At 39.2% G+C, this 20,643-nt stretch overlaps 1 protein-coding gene across 3 annotated transcripts in view; it reads left to right on the top strand.

Annotated features, from left to right (window-relative positions):
* Window positions 1-20,643, top strand: part of Csrnp3 (cysteine and serine rich nuclear protein 3) — a 193,443-nt gene that overhangs the window by 164,874 nt on the left and 7,926 nt on the right. For all 3 annotated transcript variants that reach the window (XM_015996010.3, XM_015996011.3, XM_006977159.4), the window contains one exon: window positions 7,755-8,014. In XM_015996010.3, coding sequence (XP_015851496.1) covers window positions 7,755-8,014 — 260 coding nt within the window. The remainder of the gene's footprint in view (window positions 1-7,754; window positions 8,015-20,643) is intronic.

The raw sequence follows: 20,643 nt of genomic DNA on the forward strand, positions 1-20,643 counted from the left end.
TAAATAAAGATAGTAGAAAAACTATTAGTATTAATTAAGATTCTGTAAAAATGGTTCTCAATAGAAATAATGTGGCTAGTTGAATATATAAAACAGGAAAAACAAATAAATTCCCAACCTCTGGTCAGCTTTGGGCACGGCCGAGCAGAATGGCATACCTGGATTTGCTGCTAGTGACTTTAATAGTATGTCGTGCTTCAAATATTTTGCTTGAGTATTTTAATATACAAACTGCTCTTAAGTGATTTATAATATAAAGATAAAACTGAAGCAGACGTAGGAGAATTGGAGTGCCACAATTCATGGTGCACTGGACTGGAGGCTCGGTGAAGGAATTGATGCAGAAGGAAAAGCATGTATCTAAGTGGGCACAACAGCATTCCACCACCGCTCGTGGCACAATTTAAACTTGTTTTACATTAGAAATTTGGGTCTCCAATATTAATGACATTTTAATGGTAGGGCATTCAGCAGTCATATCACACCCTTGGGGAAATCGATTCTAGATTAAGGGGCGTGTCCGTTCCAGGCTAATTATATATAAAGATGAGATAAAGGAGAGAAATTTGTTGTTGTTGTTGTTGTGTTTTTAATCTTTTGCTCTTTTAATTTCAACTTTATAACCTTTAAGTGCATGGTTTTCCTAGCAAGGATGATCCAAAATATGCCCCACTTTTATTCACAAGGATTATGAAGCAAGGAAGTGGTGTCTTTAATAAAAGAAGCGTGTGGATAAAAAAAAGCGACTGAAATGTCATCACCTCTCGTGGGTTAATCACTTTAATTATGTGTGGCATGGAGGCTGGAAGGTCAACCTGACACTTCCTTGTTACCTACAGTGTTTGGAGCTGACATCAGAATCTTGAGTTGAACGCTGTCTTTTGTACCAAGCTGAGACTATCAATAGCTGACTGCTCTGTCGCACCGACGACGACGACGACGACGACGACGACGACGACGACAATGACAACATAAAGGGAAATGCAGTTTGCAGGGTGCTGAAACACCCTGGGCTGTGCCTGTCCAGAGAGACAGAGGCGAGCCGCTCCCGCCATGCAGATCTCCTGCCAGCTCGTGCGGATGGAGCTGACAGAGTGAATGGATGAGGACGTGACGTGCATGTTCATGATCTTAAACAAAGCGTTTGTCAGGCAGCCTCAAGGGTCAGCTTTCCATATAATCTCTGTTCCTGCCACTCTGTTGTTTTTTGCATGTATATGCAGCGTCTTCGCCCGCCTTCAAGGGCACTTGTTTTTTTCATAAGGTCTTATATGAGATGTTTCTATCCGTTAGGTAAACCGGTCAAATAAAAGAGTCTCATCTTGAATGATTTGACTTAGAAGCTACAACTCAGTAACTTCTTACTCTTGCAAGTCTTGGGGTGAACCGATTGTGAATATTTTTTACAGTATTTAGAACAGGATGGGAGGCAAACCTGCCTTGTGGCCAAGGGTAGTACCTAGTCCCATATATGAACTATAGACCTTGTCCTGCAATTAACTGAAATCAGAATGGTAACTGCTTTTTGGGTGTGTTTTTATATTTTTGTGCAGTCTAGATCTACTTGCTGACTTACTGGTACATAAGTTGGTAGATTGTCATGAGATGTGGAAGAATGTCACTAAGGTGCATTTAAAGAAATCAGGTGGAGGATGTAGCTCAATGGTAAAGCACTTGTCTAGTATATGGAGCCCTGGATTCCACCGGGGGAGCTGTCATTCACAATACAGAGAAACCAACATATCAGTGAGGAACAGACGTGCACTTAAGATTACTGTTGAGGATGACTTTCATAATAATAAGGACAGCACTTTAAGAAGCAAGGCCATAACTTGTTTTCTTGATTCTGACACTTTCTCACTGATTTGGCCCTAGGTAGGTAGGCATACATCACATGCTTCAAGCAATTTGATTTCCGTTGATGATTCTAAAGAAAATATTCTCAGTTAGTCTTTGCTGTCACAGTAGATTTCATGCAGCCAAGCTTCATGGTGCTTCCTCAGTATACCACTGGCCCTTTGAAATTTCCCTCACAAAAAAAGGGCTTGCCCTAAATACTTGAGCTAAATAACTTTGAAAATACAACTGGGACCCATATATTAAGGAAAGGTCAAATGTGGCCCAGAGGAATAAAGAGGGGCACCCAGAACAAGGCAACATTGCTTTTTGATACTAATGGACCTCACTCTCAGGGGAATAAGTCTATCTTGGTTACAAGACCCATTTCAATTTCTCACTTGTGGTTAAGACTGAGGTCATGTGTGCGACACCCTGACCAGGAACAACCCAGTCCTGACAATCATGCCAGGTTAGACAGAAAGAATATATGATCACAAGAAGTGTGCAGATGGTATTCATAAAGACTAAGTTAGTCTGAACTTTACTGGACATTTATCCGTCACCTAATCTGTTAATTTATACATAAAATCATTTCTCCGTAAGACAAGCTTCCCAGCTGGGTAATTGAGTCTTCCCTTCAAAAGGTAAGAGCCAATGTTCATACTTTAGAATCCTCACTAATTTTACCTGTGTGATTAAAACACACACACACACACACACACACACATTTTATTCCCTGGGCTTTTCTCACAACAACAACCACCAACTAAGATGAATTTACCAGTTTCATTTTGTTTCTACCAGATTTGCCCAAAAATCTAAAAATAAGCTCAACATGTGGATTTAGCAGTTCACTAGCATTTTTCCTCTTGAGTATCAAGCACAAAAGATAAAATTATATTGTTGATAATGTACCTAACAGATATAGTTAAAATTTCTATTTGTTTAACATAAGACTGGACCATGAGCTTTCAACTTCCATGTGCCAAATTTAATGTCAAAATACACAGCTTCACCTGTTTCCTCCTCCAGCAAGACTTTGTTGATGGTTATTGACACCAGAAGGAACAAGAGAGTCTGATGATGGTACCCACGTTGCTTTAAGAGCGTTTGCTCTGCATAGCTGTCTGTCGTGGACTCTATGGTCAGGAGGTTCATCTGGACCACTGTGTGGGCAGAAATCACCGGTGGAAGGACACATACTAGTGGTGTTGACAAATAGCTTCATTATAAATTAAATTAATCAGGAAAAAATAAAACTGACAAGTGAGGCAGACTAACTCTTGTAGTCTTGAGGATGTATTCCAGCACTTAAGGATGAGTGTTTTTGATTTTTTTTTGAAAGTAATGTTTTGATTTTTTTTTTGAGAATTTCATACAGGGATCATATTTATCTTTCTCCCCCAACTCCCTACCCACCCAACTTTGTTCACACAACTCATGGAGTAGAACAAAGTCAGTTGAAATTTCTTAGAATCTACTATGATTCAACTTTCATTGATTGACTTACTAACTTTCATACATTTGTTTGCTCATCTTCTGACAAGATTATGTATGTTCCATGTAGTATGACTATAGACAATAATCATTCCCTTCCTTCCTTCCTTCCTTCCTTCCTTCCTTCCTTCCTTCCTTCCTTCCTTCCTTCCTTCCTTCCTTCCTTCCTTCCTTCCTTCCTTTCCTCCCTCCCTCCCTCCCTCCCTCCCTCCCTCCCTCCCTCCCTCCTTCCTTCCTTCCTTCCCTCCCTTCTTTCTTTCTTTCTTTTCCTTTCATGTGCCCCCAGCCATTTTTCCTTGAGGCAGGATCTCAGGCTGGCCTGAAACTCACTATGTAAACCAGGGCAGCCATGAACTTCTGGTCATTATTCCTCCACCTCTTAAGTGCTAGGATTACAGGGATGTGCCACAATGCCTAGTTTTTGTGTGTTTGTTTGATAACTCATGTTTTGTATGGGTTCAGGAAATGTACAATATTTGTCAAGGCAATTGCTTCTTTTAAACATGGTCAATTGTGATCTAATTCTTACGTTTGGGTTTACATTTTTCAATTCACTGTATTTATGAATTCTTCCTTTACATAACATGTTGTAGATTCTGTTATTTATCTGTATTCTTCCCTTGATGTTGTGAGTTCAACCATTTTCCAGTCTTTGGGGTTTCATTGTTTTGGTTTTGAGAAAGCCTCTGTCACACAGGCTCCTGGGTGCTCCCAAGAGCTGTCTTCTGGGAGGTAGACGCGGCATCATTGTGCCTAGGTGCTTTTATATTGGGATAGCAATTGTGGTTAGATGAAAGGAAATAAACTGAAAGATGCTCCAAATGGGTGTGGAATACGAAAACTGCCTTTTCTGAAAGCAGTATTAAAAGCCACATTCTCATCTTTCTTATTCTTGCTCTTGACCTCACTGCAGTAAAGCTGATATGAACTCTATAGACACACAAAGTGGAGTTCATTCATTCTGTAAAGGGCACAAATGACTATGGAGGTAGATCAGGGGTGTTCAGATGCCCCGAGGCAGATGTGCTGAGTGAATCTAGTCTTTTTCCAGGCTCGAAGAGCACAGATTCTTTTATTTAATGATTCCATCCTATGAAGGTAGTCATAGTGAAGCCTGGAGGCAAGTGATAGATACTTCCTAATGGCCCATGCTGGGGCTCTGATTTAATCGTCAGAAGAGGGTCCTGAATGTCTCCTAACTTTCTAGAAACCCGCAGAAATCTCCATTGGACTGAACTTTGAGTATTTCAAAGCCGTTTATTTCATCAGCTTTTAGATAATTGTCTTTACAGTGCTGTTTATAATCTTTTTTTTTTCTTTTTTTTTTTTTTCTTTTTTTTTTTTTTTCTTTTTTTTTCGAGACAGGGTTTCTCTGTGTAGCTGTTTATAATCTTAAAGCAACCAATCAGCAAATGCGTCCTTGTAGGCCCTAGCATACAGGAGGCAGCAGGATTCCTAACGTGCTTTTACAGTGTCAGTCCTCCCCAGAGACACAGCTGAAGAGTGTCTGTCCTCTCCTACATTGCCAGTCTTGCAAAGGTCTCCAAACAGGGTAGTTAATTTAGCTTTGGGGAAAGGGTAACATAATAGGGACATCCAAATGGGTGAAGAATGCGTTGTTAAAAAAAATAATTTGTCTAGAGAACCACTGTTTTCTAAGAATATAAACCACAAATTGTCAGAGGTATTTATGATAATAACCCTAAATGAGTATATTAAACACTTCTCCTGGTCTCTACAGTTATGGCTCCTAAGGATTATGTCTTCAGGGTACCGTTTTTTAATGATAGCAAAAAGGTAGAAGGTTTCTCCTAAATTCCAGAGGGTCCTGTTTCAGCTGCTCTCCGTCAGTGACAGATGAGGGTTTCTGATCTGGAGGCAAATTTTTGCTTTATGTGGGGGATCTCTTACATCTTAACAGTCTTCTTTCTCTGTTTTGAGATGATTTAAGCTTAGAGTTATGAAGCCCAGCAACATCTTTCAATCAAAGTTAAAAACTGTCTCTACTGCCAGGAATACAAGGATGTTGCAATAAATAATTTGCAAGGATATGCAAATAAGTAGTTAAGTAATATACACGTGTGAAAGTATTTACTTTCTGGAAATCTCTTCTGAGGAGGTAAAATAATAGAAAAGAAGGCAAGAGTCTAAGGAACCTGCCACCAGGCCTGATGAAAGGATGCCCTACCCACCACTCCACAAAATTAATGAAAGGTTTTTTTTTTTTTTTTTTTTAAAGGAAAGAGGGTAAGTAGGAAAATTGAATTTTCACAGTAATGTCCTCCTCATACTGTCTAAACTTTGAGTCCTTTTGTTTCATCCTGGTTCAGGTTTTCCACAGCTGTACCCTATCTAGAAAGTGCTGGCACATAGAATGCCCTCTATCAGTGTTCATGATGTAAATAAACCTACAAAATGATATACATCACACCAGCCTTCCTGTCCATGTGCAACGATGTTATCTTGATGTCTGAGGCTTTCTCATTCCCCATCTGCTTTTTCTTCATGAGCATCCATGCTTTCCTGCAGCTTCCATAAAAATGCACCATGAAGAGAGTGGCTGAGATCCACACAAATCTCTTTTCTTACACTTCTGGAGGTCAAAGTGATGGCTGGGTGGCAGTCCCTCTGAAAATCACAAGGAAGAGTTCTTCCTTACATACTCGTAATTTTGATGGCATCCTTGGTTGTTGGCGGTGTAACTCAGTGTCTGTATTCACCTTCCTATGACATTCCTCTCTGTCTCTTCACGTGATCTCCCTTCTTTCTGAGTCTGTGTCTCCATTTCACCTTTTTGTAAGACCACCTATCCTATTGGGTTAGGGTGACTAATGATTTCATTTTCATCTGACTATATCTATAAGGATCCTGATTTATAAGGTCCAGAAGGCTTATACTCTAACGGATTTCAACACATCTGAGTGACACTATGAATGCATTTCTTTCTCTCGAGTGATGTTCTTTCTTTCTAAGTCGTAAGTCAACTTATTATATGACATAATAGCTGTGTTTTTTAACTTTGGTTTAAGTTTATTTTGGACAGTAATTATACTAAACAAAGTCACTTTGACTAATGACATCTGTGGCTCTCAACATCACATTAGCTTCACTTTCTCCCTTTTAGGAACACTTAGATTCCATTCTCACCTCATATCAACCCTCCTGTGTCTTGAAGGTGGGATGCTTTCATTATTACTCCCTAAGTCTAAGCTGGTCTACTGTGGAATAAAAGGATTCAGCCAAACAGACCATCCAGCTGTGGGAGGTCCTAGTGGTAACATATGACTCTATTTTGTTCAATATTAGTGTGTACACAAACCCTCCTCATTGCTCAGTCCTTGTATTCTATCCCGCAACTAATAATAATGGTTCTAATCATCAACACATAAAATATGCAAGGATATGCATACATAAATTAATTTGATTTGGCAATTCCGTGGTATAACATCTCTGTTGTATACAAAAGCATACAGATTTTGTTAAATAAAAAAAAATAATATGAAGAGAAAGAAGTCCTGAAATAGTCTATGGAATTTTTAATTATCTGTTTTATAATAGTTGTTACAGTGTTATACAATATTTGTTTTATAATAGTGTTGTCTATAGTGTTATTTATAGGGGTATACTATTTTACTTAATGAAAGCTATGTTAGATTTAAGTTGTTGAAATGTCTAAGTAGTGTCAATAAGCTGTTTTTCATGAATTTTAATTACTTGGAGTTATTTTATCTTTTCAGTGTTATGAACAATATATTTCTATTGACATATGACAACTGTATATATCCGCAATGCACAGCCATTTCTTTCGATACATATATCTACATGGTATGCAATTATCCATTGACTATAAATAGCATTTCCATAAGCATTTGCCATGTCTTTGTCTTGGAACCCTTCAGTGTCTCTATTCTTATTCTCTATAAAGTATCGAATAAATTTTGATGCCCTATAACCACCTTTCTGTTCTATAGAATATTAGAACATTCCTCTCATTTATTTGATAGGTTTACTTTTAATGAAAGACATACTCTTAAAAATTATACCCAAGGTATGGAGGGTTACATGTTATGATAAAATATTACCTGTGTGAAATCCAGAAAACTAAAGCTTACAGGATTCAAGAAAATGAGGAACTAAATTCTGCTGCTAATTCCTAAAATAATTGGCAACTCTCCAGAAATTTGCTTCAACAGCTATTACAAAAACATTTAAAATCTACTCTACTATGCCTAGAAAAAAAAAGTTGTAAGAAAGGAAATTAAAAGTGCCTTTTGCCAACTCTGGGATGCAGTGTTTTTTTAAGCCGGCAAGGCTCCAAACGTTCTGATCCTCAATAGACTCAGGATCCAGGGTGGTTTCTTGGTCTCCTCTGGGAGCTGCTGCCCTGGGCTTCACTGATGCGCTGCTTTCTCTTCCAGCGTCCTCCATCCTCAAAAGAGAGAAACGGCTGAGGACGAAGAATGTGCATTTCAGCTGTGTCACGGTGTACTACTTCACCAGGAGGCAGGGCTTCACCAGTGTGCCCAGCCAGGGGGGCAGCACTCTGGGCATGTCCAGCCGCCACAACAGCGTGCGCCAGTACACCCTGGGCGAGTTTGCGAGGGAGCAGGAACGGCTGCACCGGGAGATGCTGAGAGAACACCTCAGGGAGGAGAAGCTCAACTCTCTAAAGCTAAAGGTGAAACTTTCGTTTGCTGTTTGCAAAAATCTCATATTCTTAGAGCATCTGAGCTACCCATTTTTATTCATGGACCAGACTCTGTTTCACATGACAGACAAGCTGCCGGCGGAGTCTTTTTCTTCCGTTTCACTTCTTTTCTTTCTTCTTTTTATAAAGCAGTAAGTATACTCTGTTCATGGGCTACTCATCTGATATTATTTATTCATCCATTCCACAAATATTTTCTGCTGGATATTGCTACACCATACATACCTTTATGAGTGTGTTTGGATTGGGGCTAGCAGGAAGCTAAAAATAGACATGGCTCCCTGTCAATGGGAACTTGCGTTTTAGTAGGAGAGGAAAATATCAATCAAGTGGTCAGAGGAAATTGAGTCAAAATTTCATTCTGAGCTATGCAAGAAAGCTGTAAGGTGTTATGAAAGTCTTTGACAGGAAACAGATGTGGTCAAGAAGTCAAGGAATGCTCCTGAACGAAGGGAAAGGAGGATCTGAGATAGTGACTAGGCACAGAGGATGACAAGGGCTGTTTGTTGGATCTGAGGCAGGTGAGTTGCATGAAGGAGGCTGTGGAATCACATCAACATATTTGTCTGTCTTCCTCTTCAGAAAATCAAAAGTTACCGTAAGTCTTAAGCACAGGTTGGAATTGTTATGACAGTCATGCAATTATTTGATAATAGTTTGAGGGTCAAGAAGGTCATGTTAAGAGAGAAGGAGTTTCCAGTCAGACCAGTGAAGGGGCTAATAGAGCTGGCCAGGAGGGAGGTGAATGTAGGGTAATTGGACTGAACATAAAGGAGAAAAAAAGATACGTTCCAGAGGAGACGGGAATTGAGGAGGTAAGATCGGCAGTTCTGGTTGGTGAGCTGGATTTACAAGGACAGAGTGATAGTTGGAAACCCTGGGGATCTGGCTTGCAGATGATTGGCTGTAGGTGGCACACTATAGCTTGCTTGCTATGATGTGGAAAGGAAAAAAAACACAAGAAAAGTCACATGTTGTGATGAGGGTAGACAGCAAGTTCTTCTTCGGATTTGGGAGTTGGAGGACGTTTATGTTATCAAGAGGTGTGGGGACAACATCTAGGTTGGAGAAAAACAAAATGCAGACAATGCCTTGATTAATCACCTATTAATGTATAAAAACATTCTCTTATTGGTATCTAATCACAAAGAAAATATTTTGGGAGTAATCTCCATAAACCCATTCATTAAGTTCCTGAAGCAATATAAGAATCTTTGTCACCTATGCCTTTAATTTATGAAATCAGTTAGCAGAGGTGTAGCATATACCTCAAAATATCTTCTTTTCTTTATTTTCCTGTTCATTTATATGCCCATTCTCAATTGCATGTGAAGACAGTAAGTTAAACTGAGCTGGACATAACTCAGTGTCCAGGATGTCACATTTTTTTTTTTTGCCAGTAGTTTTGGATGTTTCACTGAAAGTTCCTTATCATGGTTGCTTTTGTCCTGACTGATTTTTGTGCACTTAATTCAGCAATGGTTATTAACTTTGTTTCTGAACTCCAGCTTTTCTCTGCAAACTAACTTCACTACCTTCCCAAAGATGACATCATTCCCCTAGTTTGAATATTAGTAAACCAGTGGTAATGGCTACCAATCACTAGGTGTTTTCTATTTGCTAAGCGCTTTACACATATGATTAAATGAATCCTCAGAAACACCCAATGGGATCAAATTATCAAAAAATAGCTGAGATAAAAGGACCACATAGGCAGAAAAAAAAACCCACCCCACCGAGTAGGAAACTGGTTGACATTATTTTGCTCCTTCCTATTATCAAATTAATTGATTGTTCCATATAGGAAGTAGGAAGGACATTCCTTTTCCAGGGCTTGCTGGTGTGTGCAATAGATCCTAACAGATCTGAGAGCCAGGAATCTTGAAATGATGGCTGTGCCCCTGATTCTTTGAAGGGACTGCAAGCCCCGGCAGTCTTCCCCATGTGAGGCAGCGAGCTACCCTCATGCTGTAATTCTTCCGCCTCTTCCCATGCTCGTTTCTAACAAGCAGAACAAGAAAAGGAGACGTGAAAAGAGCACCACTTGTGCTCAGGGGCAGGGGCGGACAAGCCAGCGGGTGTCATGCCAGTGGGTGTCACCCCTAGGGCTTCAGTCTCATGGGAAAACATGTAGCCTGTCCTTTGGTTGTAAACATAAGGCATTTGGTTACCATCCCCTCTTCCAAATGACAGTGAAGCTAACTGTGAGGGGATTCTGCAGTGATCTGAACTTAGCCTCTCTGGCCTCAGGACACATGTTCTCAGAAACACGTTATGGGAAGCTAAAACCTCAGAGCGGTGTCGATTGGTATTCTAAAATACAGGAGAGGGAAGGCCTGTGTGTTTTCACTGTAGTTCTAGCATTGATTTTTGTGTTTTTAAAAAAAGTCATGAATTAACACTTGTCTAAGGTTTAATTATCCCCAATCCCAAATTAACTAGTGCAAAATCATAGTTGTGCCAAAAATTCCACTGATACTAGGAATTTTTCTTTTAACGCATTTGTTTCCAATATAAGTTCCTCTGTGAAGGAGATGTGGCTTTGAGTGGGAGCAACAGAGAAACCTTGCTACCAAAGAGGAGAGAAAGGATTGTTAACAATAAGCTTTGCTGCTGGGTGTGGTCACACACACACACACACACACACACACACACACACACACACACACACACACACACCTGTGTTCTTAGCACTCCAGAGGCAGAAGCAGAAGGATGGTCAGCCCAAAATGGAGTAGGGCTATTAATAAAGCCTTGTTGAGATGGGGTGGGCGAGGGAGAGGAAGGGAGCGAGAAACTTAGTCCCAATGGGCTTTTCCTGAGATGGTTTTCTGGGAGCGTCAGTCAACTCCCTGTGAGTAATGACAGCAGCACCTGGCACATTGAACCTTCTCCAAACCCTCACGTTGGAGTCACTGTAACCCAGTTACTCGGTCTTTGCTTTTCTTATCCGAAAAGACAATGACCTTATACAACAGTGATAAAGTCCTCACACACAGTGTCTCTGAATTTCCCAGAGAATCTGCTGAGTTCTAAACAGAGGAGCTATTTATACATGCTTCTAGACGTTTCCTTACAATAAACATATTGGAAATAAATTAAGACTAGAAATCTAGGTTTTGACTATAAAATTGCTTTTAATTTGGTAATTCATTTCCCGAGTTATGAGTTATATAGATATCAAGAAATTATATAGCGATAAACACTTAGATATATAGAACAAATCCAATTTTATTGGAGGGTATATCGTTTTTTTGTTGGCACGATGGATGTTTCACACATTGACTATAAATAAGTAATGGAAAAAACTAATTGAATAAAATGTGTGTTCCTAGAAGAAATAAGTAGCTTTAGGTTTCTAAATTACAGAGTACAGTTTTCCTTTTCCTGTCAAGACCATTCAGATGTCACACACTTCATGGTAACCAACATAGTCATTGTAATACTACACTCCTTTGCAGATTAAGTGCTTAGATTTAATAATCTGCAGCACACTGTTGAACAATTGCATTGGCCTTTATTCCTATGTCTTATTTCTGGGCAATGCATTCAGCTGCTGTTTGCAGGTCCCACAGAGAGCTGCTGTCCTAGATGCCTCTGTTTTCATCCTGGAGACTCCACTGCCTTGTTCTGAGAAACAGAGTGCAGCTTGTACAGATGTGACCTCCCTCTCCTTGCCAGTGTTTCTACAAATCACATCATTCTCCCTTTACCTCCTGGGATCAAAGCTCTGTTCTTCCACTTTTGGTTAACCATTTCTAGCTGCTCTCTGGGGTTACACACCCTTCTTAGTGTCTTCATGAGTCATGCTTGGTTACTGGCTCCTCTTTCCAAATTTGAGGCAAAGAGAGCAGCCAGCTTTTAATGGTGAATCCTCAACAACAACAACTAAAAGTCCATCTAAATCTTTTTTACTCAGAATCTCAGAGTGCTGAGTACTATAGTCATTTAGTGGCTAACTTACACAACATTCTCCACTTCACCTCCAGCTCAGCTCACTGCATCTCTTCAACAGTCTCGGCATTGTCCAGTGAAAGAATTTAGATGGCCTTGAAAGTACATGGGATCAGGCACTTGGATGGGAAGGGTGAATTATCTCTCAAACCCATAGTTTCTACATTTTAAAATGTGGTTTGAATTTTCTTCCTTATATTGCAGTTCGTTTTTAGATAGGGCTTATCATGTTGGTCATGGTGTTGCTGGGAGCTAATTACTGTTCAGAACATCTCTGTGAAACTCTGGAGAGCTGGCTTCAGAACATACTAAGTAGCAAAGCTTCTATAATGCATCTTAAACAGAGGCAAGCTTCGGCACCAAATGGAAAACGTTGCTGTGCCAAGTACCTGCTCTGTCTTATGCACATATGCGCAACCTATTTTGACAAGTACAGAGAAAATATACCTAAGCAAAGTGAGGGAGACTGACAGGGTGAGTTTCTACACAGTGTATGTATAATGTAGTTAAGATATGTTCTTTCAAAATATTGCAGTATTTTAGTTGACAAGGAACAATCAAGCATATGTAATCAGATCTTTACATTCTTCCTGTGCAAGAAATGTTACTTTTTTTAATCCCGGAAAAATACTGCATAAATTCTCCTGATTTAATGTGGGGTGTGCCCAGTGATGTTGCTCGCTAGAATAAATTGTGTTTTCATTCTCCCCCATTGTATCTCAAAATTAGCTGAGAAGGGAATATTTAAGCCTCAGAACTCGTTAACCACCAGCAATGATAACTTTGACTTCACAATGTCAATTGCTTAAGTATTTACCGGCATGTTGCTGGATGCATCCTGGCTTATTATTGGCCACTGGAAGAGACAATATTGATCTAAGCCAGAAGGAAGGATGCATTTTAGAAAAGATAAGTTTTATATGTTGATGCTATTCTTTCTGGTGACTTTTGTGGTGCTATGGATTCCAAAGACTTCTTATGATTTCAGATGACTTATTTATTGAGCTAAAAAGCCTCATTATGTTGCATAAGCTTTGGCTATAATGATTAAATTTGTTTTAATTTGCCACCTGAAGGTCATAGCTACTAAATTGAAGAAATATAATATAATATTGACTAAGTTTCAAAACGTTATGAATGTTTTTCTTCAATTTGCCAAAGCCCTTATAAACTGGCTTTCCTTCTTAATTCATACTGCATAACTAGGAATTCTTTCATTTAATACATGTCTTGTACATGCCAGCCTGAATTACCAATCTCTGGTTACCCAGAGTACATTACTTCATTAAAATAGTGTTTATCTTTAATGGCTTTAACAGGGAATTGCTCTTTCCACAGAGAAACCTGCTACCATATCCTGTACCTTTCACCCCAAATCTGCACTGTGGAACACAAAATGTATTTATTTTCTGAACCCCGAGTGTTTAAAAGCAGTGCTTGTAGACATGCACATATCTGAACATAGTTTATGGTTTCTATATATTTCCGTTTGGTAGTGTTAAACATTCCCAGTTCTTCCCATTGATTCTACTGGGGCAGGGATGTTGTCCCCTTGGATTCCTCATCCCATACAATCCTGTTTACTAGTACCCATGCAACAGATGCGCCAGTGTAATGATCTGCCCAGTGTATAGGAGTGTGTTACACTGTCCACTCTCAGCTCACATACATTCTCTCCGTAGATGCACATGAAGATACAATAGCTTTGGGGATCCTATCAGTTGTTCCTATTAAGTAAGTAGAACAAAGAAGAAAGTAAAAGGGAGGCTGAGCAAGCAAGCAAACCTTAACTCTTTGAAGCCAAACATGCATCATTATATAAATAAAAAAAATAAAAGGTTTTAGTATCTCCATGTACGGAGCTCTCTTTAATGTTAGACCTAAAGGAATCGGTAAGGTTTGGTTGTATTTTAACAGTCTTGTCCTTATCCAGGCTTTGATTTGAAAACTGAATTTTACAAGGCAGAGCTAAGTTTGGGAAATCCTGTGAAAGCAGTGATCCTTAGGAGGAATGGGAGGGAGTGGTTCCTGCATCATGCCACTATGGCCACTATTCCTACCAGGAATCCTTTCCTGGAAGAGCCGCTGTCACTGATGGATAAAAACAATGCATGTCTCATTCCTGGACACACTGATAGTGCAACAGAAAGGAGTCACTCTTTTCAGGGCTCTTTTCACTATCTAAGCACACTTATCAAATAGGTACTATTATTTCGTGTGAAGAGTGCATATGGAACCTTCTCAGAACCTCAAAATGAGTTCTTAGGATTATGCAAGAACAACAAATTCCCAAGACAATAGCATTGGGCTTTCCAGCTGTGATGTGTGGGTTTTGGGAACAGAGGCCAGCAGAGCAGAGAACCAAGGCCTCTGTGCACCTCGATTTTAGCTTTTCTATATTGAGGTTCTGCATAGAATTCATTTGAAAAATGGCTAGCTTTCTCTCGCATGAACCCTGTCAGTAGCTTAGTATTCCATGCTCTCATTTATCCCCTTTACTGAGACCATCTGTTTAAATCATTCTTTTTAGAATATTGCTTTCCAGAATTAGCATTTTTAAAAAAACAATTCATTCCCATTTTGATCATCATTTAATTTCTTTCCCCGTGACTCCTCACAGATGTTAGAATGAGCAATCGTAACTTAGGCTTTTTCATTACTGTGGAGCATGAATTGTCTGGGCCTGGGGTTTCTCACATGCAGCCTCTGAGTCTCTTCCACCGTGTTGCCTCCTCATATTTGATGTGAATCTTTCCTGGCATGCCTGTTCTCCCATTTCTGGCTTGAAGATCACTTTCTTCTAAGACACTATGGATTTAGAAATGCAAGTAAATAATTCTGCTTTATATCTTGATACCTCACCTTCTTTTTATCCCGTCCTTTCTTCCCTCTTTGACTTCCGCAATGTGTGTGGATGTTTCAGTAATTTACTATGCTGTGTTATGTTTATTGCATTCTTTTCCCCAACTGACTTGGAGGTTCTTAGACAGCAGAACTACTGTCCATTCTAAAGCCGCACACCTACTTTAGGAACTGCCAGAACAGCATAGTGATTAAGAAAATCTATTCATTTATTAAAACAAGTTTACTAACCAAGTATATGAGATGTAGCATTAGCAAGGTGCCAGGAATAGAGCAGAGATTAAGACAAAGGCTTTGCTCACAGTGTGGACACAGGATGATAGGAGACATATATATGACATCAACCAGTAAAACTAATGTAATATGATAGAATTAGGGAACCGGCTACATTGGTTAGATGCAACGCAGAATAAATGACTAAGCTGAGAAAATCAAGATTCACATACTAGGTCACTCAGCTTTGGCCAGTTTCTCCTAATACCACCAGAAAAGCCACCTCCACATGGGAAAGAGTGGAGACCTCTTTGCTGCTTTCTTCTGTATTCTCTGTTCTGTGTCTGATTCATAGCCCGTATTTCTGAAGGATCTCATTTGAAGGAAGCCTGGACCATTCTTTGTACCTTTGGCCTCTCTTGAACCAAGGTCAACTCTTAGATCTATCTCTTATTCAGTGATTTCATGTTTGATCGGTTTTGTTTTATTTTTTTGTTGGTTTGTTTGGTTGTTTGTTGTTTGCTTTTTTAAAACTCTACTGTAAGCATTTTCTACGATTAGTTTTAAGGTTTTTCTCTCTAAACTGGTCCTGACTATCAGGAAAGACTTTGGGGTTGAATAAACCTCGAGTTTGATTGTGAGTAACATCAGTCATTCAGCTAGACTTGGACAAACTACCTTTTACAAGCACCAGTCTTCCCAACTATAAAATAAATATTTTTGTCATCCCATGAATTGAGACAATTATGGAATTCAGTATTTGATGCTGAACATGCAGCAGCTCGGCTCACTCTCAGAAGCAGCATCCTGATTGTGCTGGATGGCAATTGGTCTTCTAGAACAGAATGAATTTTCAGTCATATTCCCACTTTAATCTTTATATGTGCTAGTGATTTTGTAAGGACCAGAACATTCTATTACCAGACAAGCCATTTGAGTGCTTTATTTAAGTGATCTTATTTTCAGTTTTATTTTGTATTAACATTTGAGTTCATCCATATTTTCATCATTTTCTCCTCATCATAACCATTTCGTATGGAATTAGTTCTTTGGTGTACTTACTGGCACTAACAGTTTTAACCTTATGTTTCCTAGAACACAATGCATTCATTAGCCTACATATTATCCAGATTATTGGAATCATGGAATCAATCCAGTTTTTGGTTCATAAGCAGTGAAATAGAATGGAAATAAATGGCAATCATTCAAAGTGAAGCTTTTTCTCCTGCTTTGACTCTGTAAAGGGGATGAGTGATTGACTTGTAATTTGATGTCATTATTTTTCTCACACCTTATCTTTTTCTTTAATTTGCATGTATCTATCTATACCATACTGCCTGGATCATAAGCTGCATTGACAGTAGAATTTGTCTGCTTTTTGAATGTGGTAAAATAAAGTTGAAAGGCATGGTCCTACACCTGTGCATGTAAATGCTGCACTAACTGGGCTTCGTGTACTTAAAAAAAAAAGACAGCAGGATTACACGAAGTTGGGAGAGGAAGTAGTGGTGAGATAGAGAAGGATTTGGAGGAGCGAGAATGCTGATGGATTTGTTCAAAACCTATTATGTGCATGGAATTATCAATAATTCAAATCATCAATATGAAACTATCCGTAATAAAAACAAAAAGAAAGTAAGTTGTGTGGAAATAAAAATTAAATCTACAATTAAAATGGAGGAAAAAAAGAAGCTGAATGTCATTTGTTTTCTTTGGGCATCCTGCCTTTGACTCGATACAAAGTCCCCTCTCTTTCTCACACTACTGTGTCATGTGTCTCTGGTGTGTCTAGACGTGCAAAATGTTAGCTACTGAAATGGCTTACTACTACTTCTCATGGGTCCACATTTGTAACATTCAAATGCTTGGAGTCTATCGTTCTAAAGCAGGCCGTAGTGCTTTTGTTCCCAGAGTGAGTCTGAATGCATTTACACAGTTGTTCAAAAATAAAGTCCCAAGTTCAGAGTTGTCAGAGACCCAACTCAGGACTACATTTTACAGTTCAAGCAGTATGAAATAGATGAATGCATAGAAAAAGAAGAAGAACATAAGATCAAAACAGTGAAATCAAATCACAAATAAATTACTCATCAGCTACGGCAGAAGAAAAGAGAGAAGCTTCAGTTTAAAGACTGGCATTGATTTCCACGTTTTCATTGCTTATGGACCAAGAATGGGAGTGATTCTGTGGGTCCAGTCATCTGGATAGCATACAGGTTAATGAATGTATCATATTCTATTCTGTACCAGACTTTTGAAACCCAGTTGCTCAGTGGGTGGAGTTTCCACCCAAATTCAGATTTAAGTTTCCCTCTTGTTAGCATTCAGGCATCTACACCAGCCTGCCCTCGAGGACCCAGAGATGACAGCAGAACATGTCAGCAACTGAAGCCAAGGTGCGACACTGTTACTATCCATGAGTCGCGCACTCTCCCTACGTGAGTCGCACACTCACCCTATGTGCATGCGCCATACCCCCTTATAAAATGAAAGAGCCTTCCCCTCCCAGCTCTCTCTTCCTTCTGTTCTAGCTCAGAGGCCACCTATGCACACACACCCGTCCTGCCCCAATAAACCTCTAACATGAGCCCTGTTGCATGGCGTGACTTTGTGGCACCTCTTGGCTCCAACCCACTAAGGTACCTTTGGCCAGTAAATCATTACATTTCTGACCGTTTTCCTTTTTCACAAGTGTGCCAGCCCCGCTCCTAAGTGGCTACTGTGTGTTCTCGAGTGTTGTGTGAACCCTAGCTCAGAAATCCTTCTGAACAGCGTTAAAAATGATCAGATTCCTTGCCTGTTTATTCCAGTCTGTTGTGATTGGGTTATGTGCCAGCATACTCACTGACTAAGCAGGACATGCCTGTCCTGAAATTGTCAATTATGTAAAATGTGTGTCTATTTACCATGGCTGCAGGCAGTACAAGCTGTATGTAATTAGATATTTAGGATCATGACCTAGTAGCCTTATGATCTTAAGCAAATTATTTATTATAACTGTGCCTCAGTTTTCTCACTAGGTAACAGATTTAGTGATAATTTCTACCTTATGAGGGTGTGTGATGCTAAATGCACCAATGCAGGTCGTATGCTTCCATTAGCCTCTGGTACACAGATTCAACAGGTTGCTGTTACTGCATCATACCAGTTTCTACTGCTTCTCTCTCACCTCCACTTCTAATTTCTCTTTGTTTCACATACAAACCAGAGTTTATGGCCAAGATTGATCTTGACACTGCTGATATTTTATGTGTGTGTGTGTGTGTGTGTGTGTGTGTGTGTGTGTGTGTTGATAGTCAAATACTCTGTCACCAGAGTACATCTCTACCCGCTTGGTTTTTGAAACATATGTGTGTGTGTGTGTGTGTGTGTGTGTGTGTGTGTGTGTGTGTGTGTGTATGTATGTGGGCAGACCTCAAATCTATAATCCCCTTGCCTTTACTTCCCACATACTGAAATTACAGATGATAGGTAGATAGAGAGATGATAGATATATAGATATATAGACAGATAGAAGATAGATGGATGGATAGATAGATAGATGATAGATAGATAGATAGATAGATAGATAGATAGATAGATAGATAGATAGATAGATAGACTCTGCATTTGAGAGAATACAGGTGGCATTTGTCTTTCCTTTCCCAATTGCCTCTCTTTAGTTCCCTTCTTCCCTAGTATTATCACTCTTCTCTTTTCATGACATATATACATATATGACAATATTCACATGTGATATATTTAAGTAAACATATTAGTTCTAGATTTTGCATATAAGAAAAAATATATTTTTCTGAATCTGCCTTTCTTCAACTTGACATGATGATCTCTGGTTTTATCCATTTTCCTACAATTGACTCAATGTTATTCTCCTTTATAATTAAATGATAACTCTGTTGGAATATGTGCCATATTTTATCTAGTCATCTGTTGATGTATATCTTGACTGGTACCATAACTTACCTATGGTGAACAGCGCTGTAACAAACATGGATGTCCAAGTATCAATCACTGTGCTATATTGACTTAGGTTCCTTTAGGTTTATAGCCAGGAGTAGAATTGCTGGATTATATGACAGTTCTGTTTGATATTTGTGGAGGAACTTTCATACTTCTTTCCATAGTGACTGCACTAATTTATATTCCTACCATCAGAGCACACATGTTCTTTTTTTCCAGACATCTTTCCTGAACTTTTCTGTCATTTGTTTTCTTAATTATATGAATTCTGACCCAGGTTGAAATGGAATATCAATGTAGTTTGAATTTGCATTTTCCTATTGCTAAGAAAAATGAATTTTTTCGTGTAATTATTGACCATTTGTATTTTCTTTCTTTTGAGAACTGACCAGTTAATGTGCCTAGTTGTTGTTGACTGAGTGATTTTAATTTGGAATGGCTAGTTTTTAATGCTTTATATATTAATGCTTGGGGATATATATATATATATATATATATATATATATATATATATTTGGCAAATATTTACTCCAATTCTGAAGGCTTTATGTGGCTTTGAATCACATTAAAAGTGAGTGTATATTTGAAAGTACTTGTTATTGTATATGTTATGTGTCTAAAAAGTTATTTTATATTTAAAATAGCATGTCCAATAACAAATACTTTCAATTTAACCATTCCAAATGAAAATCATCCAGTCAACAAAATAGTATATTAGCTTGTCCCAGAATTGTACCAGGTACCAATAGAACCTTTACGTCTAGGAGATATCGGCAAAGAGCACTTGACATGCGAGCAGGCTCATATCAGTCTGCACTGGAGAGGTCACAAAAAACCTGAGACTCACTGATGGATAAAATAAGACAATTCAATGATTCTGTTTTGAGCAAGGAAAAACACTTGAAAGTGGTGCTCATGTCATGGGAGAGAAGTCCTGTAGAACCTGAATGTTCTTAGCAATGAAGATGGCCATGGAGTAGATGTGTTAGGAAGAGCCGATGAGGCAATCCTGGATAAGCCCCTGGATTTCTTTGTACCGGATCTTGAGAGTAAATTAGATATGTGTTGGAGAGAAAAATAAGGGAGCTTCTTGGCTGACTCCTGTATTGCTCTCATGGAGGAGGTACGTTTGAAAGCAGCAAGTTGTAGCACTCAAATCTGAAAAGAGCATTTAAACAAGGTGCTTTAAGCCTTGACTTACAAAAAAAAATAATGGGTACCGACTGCAGTTCAAAGGCCTGGTAGGGAGTATGTCTCACAGGCAGCAGTGACAGTGGGTCTCCATTGTCAGTTTGACTCGATTTAGAATTACCCAGGAGGCAACGTGTCTGGGACAGTGTTTTCAGGAAGGATTAACTTGGGATGGAAGGCCCACTCTAAATGTAGGTGGCACTATCTCATGGGATTAGTAGGAAGAGTAGAGGTAAAGCAAGCTACCTGCTCTCTGCTTCCTGGCCTTCCCAGCAGTGAAAAGCTCTCTCCCTTCCCTGCTGTGGTGGACTATGCCCTGTCAGATGGTATTGCAAATAAGATCTTCTTCTCTTCGAGGGCTTTTGTGAGCTACCTCACCATAGACATGGGAGGGGAAAGCAACTAACAGAAGCAACATA

Source organism: Peromyscus maniculatus, chromosome 4 (assembly GCF_049852395.1).
Source record: "Peromyscus maniculatus bairdii isolate BWxNUB_F1_BW_parent chromosome 4, HU_Pman_BW_mat_3.1, whole genome shotgun sequence".
Classification (NCBI taxonomy): domain Eukaryota; kingdom Metazoa; phylum Chordata; class Mammalia; order Rodentia; family Cricetidae; genus Peromyscus; species Peromyscus maniculatus.